The following is a 20,533-nucleotide window of genomic DNA, read 5'->3' on the forward strand; positions in this document are numbered from 1 at the left end:
ACCTGTTTCTCTTTTAATAATATTCCAAATTGTTTTAATTTTATTATCAGAGTTGCTGATTTCAGACATGATACACATATTCCTGGATTTTTGAATAACTTTTCTTAATATAACACAGTAGTTTTTATAATTTTTGATAGTTTCTGGGTCACTACTCTTTCTTGCTGTCAGATACATTTCCCTTTTCCGGTTACAAGATATTTTTATACCCTTAGGAATCCATGGTTTGTTACAAGGTTTCTTATGAGTATATTTAACTATTTTCTTGGGGAAGCAGTTTTCAAATGCATTTACAAAAATGTCATGAAATAAATTATATTTCAAATTGGCATCAGGTTCACGGTACACCTCATCCCAGTCTAACTGCTGTAGGCTTTCCCTGAAATTTGCAATTGTTAAATTGTTGACTGAACGTACTACTTTGGAGGACTGTTTAGTATTGCTGAATGGAGCTATGTCATATATTGTAACTAGCTGTGCACCATGATCGGAAAGACCATTCTCAACAGGCTGAGCATTTATCTGCTTAAACTTATCTTGGTCTATAAAGAAGTTATCTATCAGTGAGCTGCTATCCTTTACCACCCGAGTAGGAAAATCAATAACGGGTGTCTAATTGAAAGAACTGAGTAATACTTCAAGGTCATTTTTCCTATTACCCTCTTTCAGAGAATCTACATTGAAGTCCCCACAAATAATAATTTGCTTCCCCCTGTCTGACAGATAGCACAACAAGGAGTCCAAATTTTTCAGAAATAGATGAAAATTTCCTGATGGGGACCTATATACAGTTACAATTATAAATGCGCCTTTATTTAATTTAAGCTCACAGGCACATGCTTCTATATGTTTCTCTACACAAAACTTTTTTGTTTCTATACTTTTTGCACAATGATAACTTTTGACATATATGGCAACTCCTCCTTTCTCCATATTTTCTCTCATTACATGTGCAGAGAGCTTATAACCACTTACATTTACCTTATCCATATTAGTAACAATGTGATGCTCAGACAGGCATAGTATATCTATTTCATTCTCAGCTTCTAAATCTTCCAAACAAACCAGAAGCTCATCTACTTTATTCTTTAAACTCCCAATATTTTGATGAAATATACTTACATTATTTTTAATTATACTTTTATGAGAACCTTTCCTTATTCTAACATTTGCAGTACTCTCCTGTCTGAGTTTCTCATTGTGCTTAGGCCTAGTTCCTATACCAGTGGTCACATGGTGTTCAGAGAGGCAGATAATGTCAATTGGGTTGGGTGACTTTAGTTCATCAATGCAATTACCTAGGACTGAGATACAACTTGGTGGAGATAAAATTTCTGGTGATTGGTGAAAATTTATAATTGATAGCTGTGATTGGTGATCCAATGTGCTAGAATTGTGCTGTTGAATTTCTTTCCTAAACTGAAGATTTGTTTCAATCCTGACCTCTCGTAGAACTTGACATCTTTCTGTCTTACCTATCCTAAAAAAGGTGCTGCTCCAACACCTGTAACCACTGGTATTTTACCATTCATGGCAGTGCCTCCCCCCCTTAAATTTCCTGCTATTACCCCAGCCAGTTTCCCCTTCCCTTTCCTGTTGAGATGTAGGCCGTGCCTGGTATAGTCCCACCTACTGAGATAATCAACAGGAACCACACCAATATGAGCCCCCGCACCCGACACAAGCAGCCGTTCCAACTCCAAATTAACTCTCCCAACAGAAGAGTTCAAATGAGGCTGGTCATGGCGTCTCAGGACAGATACAAATTCAACATTGGTGTGTCTCGATGCCGACGCAATCTTTACCAGGTCACACTCTATACTGTACCCAGGATCTCTGTCGATGCTGTTCCCTGGCCCTCCCACAATAACCACGGTGTCTTCCCTGATAAATCCTTTACAGAGTGAACCTAAATCCTCTGTCACCTGATCCAGACTAGCACTTGGTTTGAAAAAATTTGTGACCTGGTATTCTGGTCCTAATTCCTCCTGCAGAAGTTGGCCTACACCTCTGGCATGAGAACTGCCTAACAACAAAACTTTCTTCCTTTTCGATGACTTTCCTACATTCTTTTTCAATTTCCTATTGAAAGTTTGTTGTGTCCTGTCTACACCTACCTCTGCTTGAGGCTCATCAGTTTCTAACTGAAGCAACAGGTCAAACTTATTTTTGACATTCACCACAAAACAGTCAGACTTAGTTCTAGGCCTGTTCCTTCTGCTACCTGTTGCCACTTCCCACCTCTCTTTGCCCTTCTCCCTCCTTAACCTGTCCAGATCTTCCCTAGCCTGATCTAGCTCAGCCTGAAGGGCAGCAATTTTCCCCTCCTGTTCCACTATCTTCCTATCTCTGCTGCAAATCCTACATAACCACTGATGAGCCTGATCCACTTTTCCAACACCCACGCCACTGCAGTCCCCCCAGTGAAAAAAACTACTGCATCCATCACACCAAACCCCGGAACTAACAATTCTACGGCAAGTCAGGCACTTCTCACTCATGGCAAAAAATAATACTTTAGCTAGAATAAATCAATTAAATTACCGAAAATCAAAAAAAGACGTTACAAGAATTAAGCCTATTCACAAATGTATATAAGCAAGTTTCTGATTTAAAATTCCGCTGGTTTTCTGAGATATGTATTAAAACAACGAAGGTATACGCTATTTATTATATATTTCACTCGATGGAATGAAAAAAGGGCAATTAAATGAGATACTTTAACTTTGATTCTCCAAAAACGTTACGAGAATAAGCCTATAAACAAATGTATATAGGCAAGTTTCTGATATAAAGTTACGCTGTTTTTCTTAAATCTGTATTAAAACAGTGAAGTTATACGCTATTTACGGTAGTTTACTTATTTGTTACCGAGAAACTAGTTAAATTACCTTGAAACAAGAAACAAACACGTTTACAAAATTTAAGCCTAAGCACGACTTCGCGAAGTTACGATCTTTTCGTGTTTTCTGAAAAAATACGCAAATAAAAGTCAAACCTTTAACGGCAAGACTAAACGATACACTAATGCACGTATTTAATTTGTTGTCAGCGTTAAACTAAATTATATTTCTGTCTAAATCACTTAACTTTCTGGAAATGGTTTCTGGCGTCACTTACTCGGCGGCCATCTTGCCTTCCTGGAATGAACCAAAGCGATGTTGTTCGGACATGGAGGGGATGCAGAGAGACACGAACTGTCGATGGCATGTCTCGCTCATGCCACCCAACGGCTACTACTGCAGTGGATGACCACCGCCTACGGATTATAACTCGGAGGAACCCTGACAGCCGCGCCACCATGTTGAATAATGCTTCTCGTGCAGCCACAGGACATAGTGTTACAACTGTGCTCAATAGGCTACATGAAGCGCAACTTCACTCCCGACGTCCCTGACAAACACGACATCATGCAGCGCGGTACAGATGGGCCCAACAACATGCCGAATGGACCGCTTAGCATTGGCATCACGTTCTCTTCACCGATGAGTGTCGCATATGCCTTCAACCACACAATCGTCGGAGACGTGTTTGTAGGCAACCCGGTCAGGCTGAAAGCCTTAGATACACTGTCCAGCGAGTGCAGCAAGGTGGACGTTCCCTGCTGTTTTGGGGTGGCATTATATGGGGCCGACGTACGCCGCTGGTGGTCTTGGAAGGCGCCGTAACGGCTGTACGATACGTGAATGCCATCCTCCGACCGACAGTGCAACCATATCGGCAGCATATTGACGAGGCACTCGTTTTGATGGACGACAATTCGCGCCCCCTTGTGCACATTTTCTGTACTGTTTCCTTCAGGATAATAACATCGCTCCATTAGAGTGGCCAGCATGTTCTCCAGACATGAAACCTATCGAACATGCTTAGGATAACTCGAAAAGGGCTGTTCATGGACGACGTGACCCACTAACCACTCTAAGGGATATACGCCGAGTCACCGTTGAGTTGTGGGACAATCTGGATCAACAGTGCCTTGAAGAACTCGTGGATAGTATACCACGACGAATACAGGCATGCATCAATGCAAGTGGACGTGCTACTGGGTATTAGAGGTACCTGTATACAGCAGTCTGGACCGCCACCTCTGAAGGTCTCGCTCTAATTTGGTACAACATGCAATGTGTGGTTTTCATGATCAATAAAAATGGCGGAAATGATGTTTATACTGATCTCTTTTCCAATAGCCAGAACAGGTTCCTGAACTCTTGGAACTGAGGTGATGGAAAACTTTTTTTGATGTATGTACTTTCGTCACACAAATGGGTGATCATAAAGCTTTAATCACCATTTTGAAAAAAGTCAGGTCGTGAAAATAGTTTTGCGTTTGTTTTCAGGTGTGTGTCTGCTCTCCAGGTACACCGTGGCACAGTACAGCAGTACCCAACAAGAGACAAAGCATAATTTCGCTAGCCACTGACAAAATGGAGCATAGTGTGATGTTAAGTTTTCCACTTTTTAAGGAAAACAACGCTGGAAGAGTCCACATCGAGCAGAAGGAATTTTAGGGTAATTACACACATTTATGTTACACAGTGCTCCTGTAAGAGAGTACTAGGAAACGTTAAACTTTGTCCTACATTTATAGTGGGAAATAAAAAATGTATTCGCTCTTACTCTAAGTACTCATTTATCAGACATCTACTGAAACTTATGCTCGAAGAGCGTCAGAAATTGTCAGTTATTTTGAAATTACTTTATTTAGTGTCATATTCACCACTATTTTTAAACAGCTAAGACCAGTTTTAACATTTACTTCTTCCCTGGATATCCTAACCTCATACTCCCCCTTCACGTTAATCCTACATCTCGGGATTTCATCCTTCTTAAACGACCGGCAATGTCAAAGCCATCAGCCATACAAGTGCACTCTTAGTGCAGAAACTGGTTACAGAGACAAAAGTTGACTCTCCACAATCAAGTTGACTGCAAATAAAATTGCTTTGTCATGAAAAATAAAAAGAAATAATGTGATTTTCTTAATATCCCAAGAAGAATGATATTATTGGAAAAATATGGTCATTACAATCAGTACCTTTGTAGCCTCCAACACCTGTGCTTTTGCCCTTGAGGTTGACAGATTGCAGGACGATACTAGCAAGATGTATGCCAAGAACTTCTAATCGGACGAAACTCAACATCCACTTTCTCCTTGTGACGTGATTCACTAAGAAAATATCGCTGGAACTGACGAATCTAAGATGGACGAACATATGATTTATTTATATCACATTCATGTAGTGCCTGTACTGGCTAACGTTACACCCCCACTTGTTGAACCCCAATGTCCTTCTACTGCTGTGAGCTTGGTTACTCACCCCTAATGTACTCGATCTCTTCCTGTGTGAAGGTTGGTAGCCTTGATCGGGGCCGTCCCTCAGCCTCACTATTGGCATCCACCTGCTGTCGCACCACAGCAGGGTAATCCCCATCCTGACTGTAGATAGGGTGTGCGAATATACCCATCTGCAATATACCATTTACACCCTAGTTTTCTCACAATCATCAATGTAGCACAATACCATTAACGTCACGTGATTATTATACGTTACACCCTCTAAGAAATTAACATTACACAGAAAAGTTACAGAACTCCAATACCCACCACAAACTGTCTTGCTCTTTCCGCTGCTTCTGCATCCTCTGTCGAGTTAGTCTCTGGTTCAGGCCAGTCCATATTAAGTGTAATTCCCACACTTCCTGCAAAGTATATCAAAACAACCACGTACATAAAGATCAGATCATGTTACTATAGATGATTGTGCATAGTCATTAAATTTATGCACAAAATAATACTGATGGACCAGAAACTATAATTTCAATTTATCCAAAGTTCTCCGATATCAAATAGACATTTATCCTCATTTCTAACACAGAAATAATCTTATGTATTTCTTCTCATTGGTACTAACAATTTTATTCGTTGTCGAGTAAGCGAAACAAAGTGCTGTAATAAGTTTACACTAACAATTTTATTTCTTGTTTTGTAAACTCAGGGAAAGTGGTTTATTTACGTTAATTTCGTAATTTAGAAGAGAAAATCAAATGGCCCTTTTAGAAATATAAATTCAAAAAAGGAAGGCACTTAAAAAGTTCAATTTTATTTACAATATCTGGAATAAAATGACCTTTCACTTTTTTACAGTTTCAGGACTGAAAGGATATGCAGCAAATTCTAATGCACATAAGATACAGTTTACTGGTTGTAAACTACTGCTGTTTTCACAAGGTCAGGACTCCTTGCAAACTAGTCCATTACAAAAATGAAACTCGCGTCATGTGCAAAACGACGGAAAACAACAATTTCTTATACTTAGTCATAACCTAAAACATGAACTTGTGGCACCACGATTTCACACCACTTCAATGAGATTCAGACATGTTCCATATATGTGTACATGTATACTGCGGACAGCTTTTTTCCTTCCAAGTTGCTAGATATTGAATGAACAATCGGGGAACTTTTTCCATAACTCTAAAATATCAGAAGAATAACATGAATATTGTTAAACTGAACAAGATATCAAATGGCTTCTGCTTACCATTTAACCCTGCAAGTATATCAGAAAGAAAAGAAAAAAATCACTTGTGATTCCTTCGTGAATACAATCTGCAAATACGACATAAATTACGTTCACTAAGATAGCCCTGTATAGCTTTTAGATAACACGTGAAGAGAAAACTGAAACATAATTGTCTCTTCCATCCGTGATATGTATTTGTACATATCACTGAGCACTCTGAAACATGGTGCTCTGGTGTTCACAAGTTTGTTTCGTCTTTCGTCATATTTTAGCAGATGACAATACTACATATGGTAAAAGAAACTTGTAAAGTGTGCAGATGGAGGAATGGGAGAACACATCCAGTGAAAAATTCCTAGTGCATGCATATTCTTTTCAATGGGGAATACATTTAACTGACTTGTTGCTATTCAGGAAGAAAGATACAGCTTGCCTTTATTAGTTTTTTCGCCAATTGCAGGTTTCTATTTCTTGACCTTGACCATCCACTGTTGAAACTCCTGTCATATTACGGGTAATTATAAAATCTTCCTGCTGTTTATTTCGTTCTTTAAACTACCACTACTTACGTTGAGTACAACATAGTAGAGTACACGCATCAACGACTGAGTTAGTTTTTGTATTAGAAAAACAGCTCACCTACTACACGGGAAATGTAAGTGGCTGAAATAATCGCCATATTATGGAACTTCATACAGGCCTACAGCGTAACAGTCAAGCACAGAAAGTGCAACATTTAGACATCATCGCACTTTATTACGGTAATATAATGACTGAACGACCTTCGAGACTGTACGGGCACTGTCCGTTTCAAATTTTTACGGTAATATCGTGACTGAACGACCTTCGAGACTGTACGGGCACTGTCCGTTTCAAATCTTACTTTGTCAGGGATATGCCGTGATTACCTCGATTCGCCGGAAATTAGAGTCTGATGTTGGCTGCTGTGAGCACCAATTTGTTGGTAACATGGGTCGTCTTAGATTCTCGCGAACGTTAACAGCCTGTAGCCAATCGATAAGGGAGCGGCTCTTTCGCAGATTACTTTCTGGACTTAAACAGCCTATGAGCTGCCATCCTTCATCACAAGTGGACACGTTGAAAAAAGGAGTATAATGGCCACCAGTGTTTATATTCTAAGTCGACTTGACTCATGAGTCGTTTTACATATGTGGTACAAGATTATGACAGATCAAGGGCGATTAATGCGAAAATTACGCAATTCTGGCAGTTAATAGATTTAATCGAAAGTGGAAAATGTTTGGATTCTATTAATATGCACAAGCGCACAAGTGGCGATGCTGTACTGACGTTCGATACATACTAAGTAAAAAGTAGTTTTAGTCACAACGAAGTGGGGCCATAATGGAAATGGAATTGTGTGAGATGCGTACGCCTTAAACTCAGCAGTCTCTTTGGCACAATAGCAGCAGTTGAGCAGTACCAGGTCGGAGTATTCCCCAACACCGTCATTGTCTCGAACAGTCCATGCCAAAATCCATCACCGCCCTTGTCAGGACAAAACACATTTATGCAGATGACTGTAAATCAGCTGGTAATGGATATGCATCTTCTTCAGCCACTGTCATCCACTCTAGAAAAACTCTGCCATCCATGTTTTGCGCTGCCGTGAGCAGCCAAAGCAATATGAATACCTGCTCAACAGCACGTTGGAACACCTATTTAATGCGTTACAACAGCTTTTTTAGTTGTCATGGAAATGACGCGTACTTCGTAGTTTTTCAGAGATACGTAGCAACCGATGTCTACACACAGGTCACACAATGTCTGTAAATTACGAGCTGGAGGTTTGTGGGTGTGCAGCTAGAACCAGACAGCATCAGAGATGAGTTCCATCTCGTTCGGATGAGGCTAATTCGCTGGCCAAGAAATTAATGTGCGTTCACCGTTATGCTTCTCAAACAACTATAACATGATTCTGGTCTTGGAGGTGATCCTCACAAATGTTTACATAGTTCACACCTTTCGTGGTACCCTAGTTTGCTCCCGCATGTTTGATGGAAGCGCAGGGGAAATTCCTCCATAGCTCAACGCTGCCCACATCAGTCTGTATGCGTGGTGTGGTGCATTTTTTGTACATCCGTTCACCTGGTTGACGACATATTGAGACACAAACATGGACCTAGAGTAGGAAGAAAAGTTATCCATCCAACCTGACGATATGTTTTCATTAGTTCACATTTCAATGATCAATTCCCCCCATGAACCCTGGAACTTGCCGTTGGTGGAGAGGCTTGCGTGCCTCAACGATACAGATAGCCGTACCGTAGGTGCAACCACAACGGAGGGATATCTGTTGAGAGGCCAGACAAACGTATGGTTCCTGAAGAGGGTCAGCAGCCTTTTCAGTAGTTGCAGGGGCAACAGTCTGGATGATTGACTGATCTGGCCTTGTAACACTAACCAAAACGGCCTTGTTGTGCTGGTACTGCGAACGGCTGAAAGCAAGGGGAAACTCCAGCCGTAGTTTTTCCCGAGGGCATGCAGCTTTACTGTATGGTTAAATGATGATGGCGTCCTCTTCGGTAAAATATTCCGGAGGTAAAAATCCCCCATTCGGATCTCCGGGCGGGGACTACTCAGGAGGACGTCGTTAACAGAAGAAAGATACCTGGCGTTCTAAGCATCGGAACGTGGAATGTCAGATCCCTTAATCGGGCAGGTAGGTTAGAAAATTCAAAAAGCGAAATCGGTAGGTTAAAGTTAGATATAATGGGAATTAGCGAAGTTCGGTGGCAGGAGGAACAAGACTTTTGGTCAGGCGAATACAGGGCTATAAATACAAAATCAGATAGGGGTGATGCAGGAGTAGGTTTAATAATGAATAAAAAAATAGGAGTGCGGGTAAGCTACTACAAACAGCATATGGAGTGTAGCCATGTATGGAAGTGAAACATGGACGATAAATAGTTTGGACAAGAAGAGAATAGTAGCTTTTGAAATGTGGTGCTACAGAAGAATGTTGAAGATTAGGTGGGTAGATCACGTAACTAATGAGGAGGTATTGAATAAGATTGGGGAGAAGTGAAGCTTGTGGCACAACTTGACTAGAAGAAAGGATCGGTTGGTAGGACATGTTCTGAGGCATCAAGGGATCACAAATTTAGCATTGCAGGGCAGTGTGGTGGGTAAAAATCGTAGAGGGAGACCAAGAGATGAATACACTAAGCAGATTTAGAAGGATGTAGGTTGCAGTAGACACTAGGTGAAGAAGGAGCTTGCACAGCATAGAGTAGCATGGAGAGCTGCATCAAACCAGTCTCAGGACTGAAGACCACACCAACAACAACATTTCAATTTTGATGATCCAGCCGCACTTGCAGTCGTAATTGACGACGTCGTTAGGACAACACTGGAATCCATCGGGGTCTTCTGTTTCGTAGCCTTACTTTCAACAATGCACTCCAATCGTTTTGCCCTGATACACTTGAACTTACTCCATCATCAAATCTGCCGCAAATCGCTGTCTACCAAGGTATACGGAACTGAAAAGTATGTGATGTCAGCTTCCTCCGAAGACATACAAAACCCTGTGGCCTACTCGGTGTTTCACAGTCTTCCAACCTTTTTCTACGACTATTGCAACATTTCAGCATGTTTCCAGGCGCTAGGCCATCGTAATCAGCTCCTTGGCAAAGTCACCCATGTCAGCGCATTTCTCCACTTTCAGACAGTATCATCACTAAATTGATTCCTCAATCATCGCTGCTTCGCTTATATTATCTGGTCATAAGTATCTGTATATTAATGTACGGAGTGTCCCACCTTCGCCTTTACAACGGCTTGAACTCTCCTCTCCGGGGACACTTCTATTGATGTTTATGGACGGCAGCACATTCTTCTTCAAAACCCGAAAAGGGAAGATAGTGCTGGAAACCATGGTCTGGTGCAAAATAAATTTTCTAACTGATCTCGTAAGTGTTTTATTGGGTTCAGGTGAGAACTTCGGGCAGGCCACTACATTTCAAGAATGTTTTTGTCCATTTGTTCACGAACCACGGATGCTGCTGTATGACAAGTTTCATTGTCGTGCTGATAGCGCCGCCGCTTCGAATAATTTTATTTTTTTTTCTGTAAGGAGTACGCAACGCTGTGATCGCTAAAGCACAATAGGGGGACCACACGCTAACCACTGAGAACACTCACATCCGCACTTCACCTTTAGAACTACATATCACGGCACGTAATGTTCTCCAGGTGTTCACCAAATTCAAATCCTTCCATCTGATGGCACTACTCATTGCTCCTAGTCATTTGTTTAGAGTCACCCTCTATCAGGTTGCGTAACTCTTAACTCTGCTTGAGAAGTCGCTCATTGGCTACAGAAATGCATGAGGAACTGTTATACTACTGTATCTTGGCTGTTATACTACTGTGCCGCATTTTAACTTTCTAAACCCAGTTATTCCGTTAGATGGACTACTGGCAGCACTTTGGAACTCATGAGTGATTCCTTGTACTGATTTCATGCAATATTTGAGAATGAGCGTCTGCAGTGTTCTATGATCCCTGCCCATGCGTACAAGATTTCTTGGTTTAGCTGTAGTTGTTGCTAAAGTTTTCCATTTCATAGTCACATTACCATCAGTTGCCGTGGGCAGCTTTAGAATCCTGAAGAATCCAATGCGCAAGTGATATCGAACGCCCACTCCCACATTCGAACTCACTGGTGTCTGCAGATCCACACATTCTGCTGTTACTCCCACTCTACCGATCACACAGTATTGCTCGCCCCCTTTTATACTGGCCCGTCTGTCTATCTCATGGCACGTCGTGGTCAATTACGTATTACATAGGGCTGTATGGATACTTTTGATCAGATAGTGTACACGTTTCCCTTATCACATCATTTTCCGCATCAGAACCAAGTCCCATTAAGTATCGCGGTAGACTGTGGTCACTGGCTCGTCATACGTATTTACTTATCGAAGCAGTTATATGTATAAGAAGTGACTTGCATGTTGTCTCGAGGCACTGACCGTTCTGAGTGGCTCTGAACTCCTCATCGTACAGGTGCCAGACCCGGGCGTGAGCTTTGATGACGGTGTGTGTCGCCAGGTAGTCGCCGATGCCCGGAGCTGGTTGAGAAGGTGCGACCCACAACGTCGAGTAACCCATCGTGAATTGATGTGGCTCGTTGAAGGTGAGCCACCATTTCACCTGTGGAACGATGGACCGTCAATTATGCTGCCAACTGACTGATTGTGAGACGCGTCTGCAAGTACACTGAAACTTACCCTATCTCCGAAGTTTTGGAACAGTATCCTGGCGTATTCAACGAAGTAGTCGACCAGCAATTCGTTGGGCCAGCCTCCGATGTACTGCAATGCTTGCGGCAGGTCCCAGTGGTACATCGTCACCTACAGACGCAACAGTGTCAAATTTCATGGAACGATGCAGAGAGCGTATATATTTTGTGAAGTAATCAGATTCACGTAATTATGCCTAGATCTACTGCGGAATTCTGCAAAACATTAACGATGGCAGTTCTTTGACGATATCTGTAAAAAGTTTGTAGCTGGTGGTTTGGAGATATTTAATAGTTTCTATGTGATGTAATAATAACGTCGATTGTATTATCTTCCATAAGAAACGGTTATGTCCTCGTTCTACATATGAGGTTTTTATCTTCATTGGAATTTCTAGGAATCTAAACTAGTAATCATTGCAGAACGTAGGTATCTGTGAACATGTGAATAAGCAAGGATGCCAGCAATTTAATAAATTGCGGACAAACATATCGTTGACGTGCGGAACAAGTTTTACATCGTCATCAGATTCATACAGGATACACTATGTGATCCAAAGTATTCGGACTCCTGGCTGGAAATTACTTGCAAGTTCGTCTCGCCCTCCATCACTGATACTGGAACTTAGTATGGTGTAGGCCCACCCTTAATCTTGATGACAGCTTCCACTCTTGCACGCATACATTCAAACAGGTTTCTTGGGGAATGGCAGCCCATTCTTCACGGAGTGCTGCACTGAAGAGAGGTATCGATGTCGGTGAGGCCTGGCACGAAGTCGGCGTTCCAAAACATCTCGAAGGTTTTCTTTGGAATAATGTCAGGACTCCTTGCAAACCAGTCCATTACAGATATGTTATTGTTGTTTAACCTCTGCTAAAGGCCGTGCATTATGAACAGGTGTTCGACCGTGTTGAAAGATGCAATCGCCATCCCAGAATTGCTCTTCAACAGTGGGAAGCAAGAAGCTGCTTAAAACATCAAAGTAGGCCTGCGCTGTGATAGTGTCACTCAAGACAACAAGGGGTGCAAGTCCCCCTCCATGAAAAACCCTATCACCCCATAATCCCACCGCCTCCGAATTTTAACGTTGGCACTACACCCACTAGCATGATCTTCACCGGGCATTCGCCATACCGACACCCTGCCATCTGATCGCCACATTTTGTACCGTGATTCGTCACTCCACACAACGTTTTTTCACTGTTCAATCGTCCAATGTTCACGCTTCTTACACCAAGCGAGGCGTCATTTGGCGTTTACCGGCATGATGTGAGGTTTATGAGCAGCCGCTCGACCATGAAATCCTTCTCATCTCCCGCCTAACTGTCATAATACTTGCAATGGATCCTGATGCAGTTTATAATTCCTGTGTGATGGTCTGGATAGATGTCTGACTATTACACTTTAAGAACCTCTTCAACGGTCGGCGGTTTCTGTCAGTCATCAGACGAGGTCGGCCTCTACGCTTTTGTGCTGAACGTGTCCCTTTACACTTCCACTTCACAATCACATCGGAAACCGTGGACCTAGGGATGTTGAGGAGTGTGGAAATATCTCGTACAGACGTATGACACAAGTGACACCCAATTACCTGACCACGTTCAAAATTCCGTGGAGCGTCCCATTTTGCTCTGTCATGAATCTCATGACTACTGAGGTTACTCATACGGAGTACCTGGCAGTAGGTAGCAGCACAATGCGCCTAATATGAAAAACGTACGTTTTTGGGGGTGTCCGGATCTTTTGATCACATAGTTGTACTTATAACTGGCAGGGATGATAGATTCGCGCTACCCTGCTTCAAATGTGGCTTCATATGTTAATTACAGGTGCTCTTACGTTAACAATCACAACTCAAAGTTGGTAACGAAAATGTATCCTGACATTAATGTACAGCTTTCATATTACGGTAAGTGTGTAGTGAAACGCAAAAATGGGATTGCGTCATTAGCTATAAACACAAAATCACTGGAAATCTATGTAGTGCGATTGATACATACATAATGGAACATATTAACAATAGTGTGAGACAGGAGCGCTTGGTGATTGGGAATAACGATAAAGACAGACAGCGTCCGTGATCTTACCAAAGAACTGTGACAGCTTTCGCATGAGCTTGTGTAGAGGCACTAAGGAAATGTATCTATGGACGTATGAAGGGCTTCCAAGTTGTGCTTCTAACAACAACAACCATTGGCAATGATCTCAAAGATACTTCTGTTTTTAAAGGTACTTTGCCATCTTCCTCAGTGGAACTGAAGGAACCATCTACACTCCTGGAAATTGAAATAAGAACACCGTGAATTCATTGTCCCAGGAAGGGGAAACTTTATTGACACATTCCTGGGGTCAGATACATCACATGATCACACTGACAGAACCACAGGCACATAGACACAGGCAACAGAGCATGCACAATGTCGGCACTAGTACAGTGTATATCCACCTTTCGCAGCAATGCAGGCTGCTGTTCTCCCATGGAGACGATCGTAGAGATGCTGGATGTAGTCCTGTGGAACGGCTTGCCATGCCATTTCCGCCTGGCGCCTCAGTTGGACCAGCGTTCGTGCTGGACGTGCAGACCGCGTGAGACGACGCTTCATCCAGTCCCAAACATGCTCAATGGGGGACAGATCCGGAGATCTTGCTGGCCAGGGTAGTTGACTTACACCTTCTAGACCACGTTGGGTGGCACGGGATACATGCGGACGTGCATTGTCCTGTTGGAGCAGCAAGTTCCCTTGCCGGTCTAGGAATGGTAGAACGATGGGTTCGATGACGTTTTGGATGTACCGTGCACTATCGGTGTCCCCTCGACGATCACCATTGGTGTACGGCCAGTGTAGGAGATCGCTCCCCACACCATGATGCCGGGTGTTGGCCCTGTGTGCCTCGGTCGCATGCAGTCCTGATTGTGGCGCTCACCTGCACGGCGCCAAACACGCATACGACCATCATTGGCACCAAGGCAGAAGCGACTCTCATCGCTGAAGACGACACGTCTCCATTCGTCCCTCCATTCACGCCTGTCGCGACACCACTGGAGGCGGGCTGCACGATGTTGGGGCGTGAGCGGAAGACGGCCTAACGGTGTGCGGGACCGTAGCCCAGCTTCATGGAGACGGTTGCGAATGGTCCTCGCCGATACCCCAGGAGCAACAGTGTCCCTAATTTGCTGGGAAGTGGCGGTGCGGTCCCCTACGGCACTGCGTAGGATCCTACGGTCTTGGCGTGCATCCGTGCGTCGCTGCGGTCCGGTCCCAGGTCGAGGGGCACGTGCACCTTCCGCCGACCACTGGCGACAACATCGATGTACTGTGGAGACCTCACGCCCCACGTGTTGAGCAATTCGGCGGTACGTCCACCCGGCCTCCCGCATGCCCACTATACGCCCTCGCTCAAAGTCCGTCAACTGCACATACGGTTCACGTCCACGCTGTCGCGGCATGCTACCAGTGTTAAAGACTGCGATGGAGCTCCGTATGCCACTGCAAACTGGCTGACACTGACGGCGGCGGTGCACAAATGCTGCGCAGCTAGCGCCATTCGACGGCCAACACCGCGGTTCCTGGTGTGTCCGCTGTGCCGTGCGTGTGATCATTGCTTGTACAGCCCTCTCGCAGTGTCCGGAGCAAGTATGGTGGGTCTGACACACCGGGGTCAATGTCTTCTTTTTTCCATTTCCAGGAGTGTATATGTGGCCCATATTTGCACAAATTAAGGATTTTTGTGGTGAATATATAGCATGGAGGAGTGTGAGTGCCAAGTACTGGTTTGCGAGTAAAAAAAAATGAATTCATCTGTAAACTGCACACAGCCTGCGTAATTCCTCATAACTGAATGTATAACTTCGTGGCTCTCCCTGTTCTATTCCCTAGATATTCTGGTACACTTTTTTTACACCATAAATTTCACAACTACAAGTTAAACACCGACAATGTTACTACCAGAAAATGATTTTACAATACCCCTTTTCTATCTTCTTAACACTGAAACTGTGCATTGAAATGGAAGTGATATTTAAATCTTTGCGTTTCCCATTTAGACTTCCTGAGAACTCTAGGTGCGAAAATAGGATTCCACTCTCATAGCCGAAGTAGAAAATTAATTAGTATTTGGTGTAGTATATTTTCTAATTTACATTAACACATATATCTACATCTGCGTACAAACTCCGCAAGCCACCGTACAGTGCTTGATAGAGGGTACCTTGTACCATTACTAGTCATTTCTTTTTCTGTGCTATGCACAAATAGATCTAAAAATAAAACACTATCTATATGCCTGCGTAAAGACCCTAATTTCTCTTATCATCCTGTTTCTTACGCTAAATTTCGTTGGCAGAAGAATCGTTCTGCGGTCAACGTCAAATGTCTGTCTCTAAATTTTCTCGATATTATATTTCATCTACCCTCAAGGGATTCCGATTTGAGTTCATGAGGCATCTCCATAACACTCGCCTGTTGATCGAAACTACCGGTAAACAAAATTTGCAACCAGTCTCTGTATTGCTCTGATATATTCCTTTAATCCGACCAGGTGGAGTTCCCAAACGCTCGAGCACTACTCTGGCAAGGGGCGCACTAGTGTCCTATGCACATCTCGTTTACAGATGAACCATACTTTCCCAAAGTTCTCCCAATAAACCACTCGCCTTTCCTACTACCGTCCCCGACGTGCTCTCTCCATCTGACATAACTTTGCACCGTTAGGCCTAGACACTTAATCGATTTGGCTGTGTCAATCAGCACACCGTTGGTGCCATATTCGAACAGTACATGATTTTGTTTCCTAGTCATCTTTATTAACATACATTTTTCTACATTTAGAGCAAGATTTCATTCATGACACAACATAGAATATGTTATGAACAATCATGTTGGCAGAACATTCGCAACTGAACATTATAGCACAGGTTGAAAATACCGCTACAGTTGTAAATTACTTTATTTTCACACGACCGGTTTCGAACTGTTACATCCTATCCTCAGGTGTCGTAGCTGTGCTGTGGTCCCCGAGCGACGCGTGTACCAGCCGCGGTGTGCTGCCTACGAACTGGACTCCCTGTTCAAAATGGTTCAAATGGCTCTGAGCACTACGGGACTTAACATTTGAGGACATCAGTCCCCTAGAACTTAGAACTACTTAAACCTAACTAACCTAAGGACATCGCACAACACCCCCCGTCGTTTCCTTCATGCATTACGATGATTGTTGCGATACTTCGGATTCCTTCCCAGACCTTCCGTGTTTAAATCCTGTGCTCTGTCAATAGTTATTCCGCCGCCGACGGCACTTAACCCTATAATACTGGTACCTGCAAGGGGAACGAGAAATCCAACGTCAAAATTCCCGAAGTTGATCAATATTTTTGTGTAAGGGATGCGTGGTCTACTCTGACTCAAAGACCAGTAGCAGTCCAATTAGTTCCTTTCCTTCATATGTCTTTGTTATGTAGGTTGAAGGCGGAATGGAGAGAAAGGCAAGGAATCAGAAGGAACTAATGATGTCAGCGGCGTTGGGACTTTATACAGAATCAATGCAGATGAGTGAAAATATGTGCAGGACCGGCACCCGAACATGGGATATTCTGCTTGCTAGGCAGTTGTGTAAACCACTGCCCCATTCGGACAATATGTTCATCACAAATGCGTGGACCATCTCGGCGTGGTCCACAGCTGCCCCACACTCCCACCTGGCACTATCTATTCGCATTCCCTGTCCGTGTCCGCCATGCTCGCTAACATTAGATTGCCGCTGGAGATCGAACGTAAATGTGCATCCTCACTTAGGGTTGTATATTCGTTGCCCATAGAGGCGAACCAGTTATATGATTGCGTGGTATCTGTTCTTCCGAACATGTCCCGAAAAATAGACACTACCCTATATCCGCAGCTGTGATGGGTATTATGAAATTTGAAGGCGAAGGAGGGACATACAAAAGGAAAGTGAAGGAACTAATGATATCAGTTCCATTGCGACTTTGTGCAGAACCAGTGGCGACTGGTGTAAATGTGTGGCGGACCATGACTCGAACCTGGGACCTCTTGCTTCCTTGTTTGGGAGAGCAGATATCACACTTTCACATGATTCGGCTCGATGGACAACGAATATGCAACATTCAGGGTGGATTCTGCTTTACTCTCGACCTCCCGCGGGAATCTAAAATTAACATGCGTGGGCGGTGTGGACAGGGACTGCGGATAGGTGGGAACAGGTGCGTACGTTTGTCAGCTATGGTGCGTGCCAATTTATTCCTTACATTTGTAATAAGAAATGTGTCCGGTTTTCGCAGTAGTTAACGCAAATCCCTAGTAGGCAGGAGATCGCAGGTTCAAGTGCAGGTTCAGCAAACATTTTAACTCATCGCCGCTGATTCCGGATAAAGTCCATACGCAGCTGATATCATTAGTTTCTTCCCTTTCCTTTCCCTTCCCCCTCCACCTTTAATTTACATAATGTACATCACAGCTGCGGATTCCACGTAATTTCTGTTCTTTTGGACATGTGTGATGGTGCAGACACTACTCATTCTTATAATTAGCTTCCTATCGGTACTGCACTGACTATATCTCCATAACACTGGAGAATGTCGATGGTATGCAGTGTGTGTCTTGTTTGGAAACACTTGTTCCAAACATTCATGGTACATGTTATTGACATGCTGATAACAGCAGAGCCGACGCTACTCTTTGACCTTAAGATTGCTTTTGATACGGCCCGACTGAGCCTAGTTTTACTTCCATCTGAATCAATAGTTTGTTAATAATGATACACAGCAGTACGGATAAGTTTACTGACAGAGTCTGCCGAAAAGCACTTTGTTTGTGGATTCATTCAGTGCAATGGAAGAGCGCCAGAACAAAGCTATACTCAGTTATTTCCCAGTGAAGCCAATCCCATTACTCTACTTCTGCAGCCCATTGAAAGTTGCTGTTTTATCGCATTACTCTGAGCTTTGTGTTGCCGTATTACAGATTGTTCCTCTGTTGGTCTGATATTTTCCCATAAAAAAATAAAAAAGGTATGATACATACGTTATTATTCTGTTACAAGCCAATGGAGACCACGGGGCTCTTAAACCAAATTACTCATAAAATGTCCCTGAACAGCCACCGAAATATTTTCGGTGCAGTTCAGTAGGTATATAGAGAAACAGTATGCAAAGCTTGTAAGCATGTTGCACAGTTGGTTGTGTTGAGAAATAAATGTTAGGAAAAAAATTCGATTCGTTGCCCTGTTTCCGAGTTAATTAGCACTGAAGTTACACAATCAGGTCGTTGGGCGCGTGAATTGAATCGACCGGCCAGAGACGGTGTCGCCAAACGTGTTCTTCGTGTGATTTCCTAAAACCAAACAAGGGAGCGATACAAACATTGGACTTCGAACGATAATAAGAATCGAACCAGAGCCGATGGTTGAGCAGTCTCGTGCGCTATCATCTACGCTATGAAAATAATGACATCCGCCGGGTCTTTTGAATTTGAACGCCCAATGGCCTAAGTGGCTAACTTTACACAAACGAACTTACTCGGAGGACAACACACACATACAAACCCATGCCCGAAGGAGGACTCGAACCTCCGACGAGAGGCGAGGTGAGCGAAATGTGACAAGGCGCTCTGACTGCGCGGCTATCCCGCGCAGCCCATACTGTTTACGACCACCTTGCATACTGCTGGAATTTTCTGTATCTCTACATATTATAAATTGAAGTCCCCTACGTGATTTCTGTTTGTATGTTCAGGCAAATTTCAGGAACCACTGCAGGTATTTTGAAGCGGTTTACACTGTTACATAAACTGATTCACGCGAAAGATTGTGCATATCATTCGTTACCACTTCACCAGACATGTCAACCGGTCGTATGTACTTGATGTTACCCATGTAAAGCTGAGGCATATAGCCTGTCATGTATAATATTTTTGTTACTGATTCATCGGCATGAGTATTTATTACCACACTCATCGTGACACACAAGTTTACTCAAATTTCCGAAGAATAACTCAAATTTCCGAAGAATACGTATTGGCCAACTGCTTGTGGTTCTTTTTTCCTCTCTGGAATGTTATGTGAACCGAAGACCTAGAAACGACGGAGAGGCTCCGTCCCCGCTGCAGCTGCAGTGATCCACAACCTCACAACTACTACCGCAGTCCACTTCACCCCTCCGCCGCCCCACACCGAACCTAGGTTTATTGTGCGGTTCGGCCCCGGGTGGACATCCCCCCCGCCTCCCCCCAGGGAACGACTCACACCAGACGAGTGTAACCCCTTTGTTTGCTTGGTAGAGTAATGGTGGTGTACGCGTAGGGGGAGAACTTGTTTGCATACCAATCGCCGACATAGTGTTGCTGAGGTGGAATAAGGGTAACCAGCCCACATTCGGCGAGGCAGATGGAAAACCGCCTAAAAACCATCCACAGACTGGGCGGCTCACCGGACCTCGACACAAATCCGCCGGGCGGATTCGTGCCGGGGACCGGCGTTCCTTCCACCCCGGAAAGTCGTGCGTTAGACCGCACGGCCAACCGGACGGGCCCTCTCTGGAATAGTCTTGAGACTAATCCAGTAAACAACAATATTCATTCGGTTTATTTGGGCAGCAATACTGAAACTCGATGGCATTACACTGTATCATACGAAGGTACGCGCCTTCACAGAGATTACTCTTCTGATACACTATGTGATCAAAGGTATCCGGACACCTAGGATGACTTACAAGTTCGTGGCGCCCTC

General features: G+C 43.6%; 1 protein-coding gene across 1 annotated transcript in view; it reads right to left on the bottom strand.

Annotated features, from left to right (window-relative positions):
• LOC126413109 (myrosinase 1-like) overlaps nt 1–20,533 on the bottom strand; it is a 43,158-nt gene that overhangs the window by 14,272 nt on the left and 8,353 nt on the right. Inside the window, exons 4-7 of the mRNA XM_050083001.1 lie at nt 11,783–11,905; nt 11,525–11,705; nt 5,606–5,700; nt 5,319–5,466 (exon numbers count right to left, since the gene is read on the bottom strand). Of these exons, the coding sequence (XP_049938958.1) occupies nt 5,319–5,466; nt 5,606–5,700; nt 11,525–11,705; nt 11,783–11,905 (547 nt within the window). The remainder of the gene's footprint in view (nt 1–5,318; nt 5,467–5,605; nt 5,701–11,524; nt 11,706–11,782; nt 11,906–20,533) is intronic.

The sequence above is a fragment of the Schistocerca serialis genome, chromosome 7 (genome assembly GCF_023864345.2).
Source record: "Schistocerca serialis cubense isolate TAMUIC-IGC-003099 chromosome 7, iqSchSeri2.2, whole genome shotgun sequence".
NCBI lineage: Eukaryota > Metazoa > Arthropoda > Insecta > Orthoptera > Acrididae > Schistocerca > Schistocerca serialis.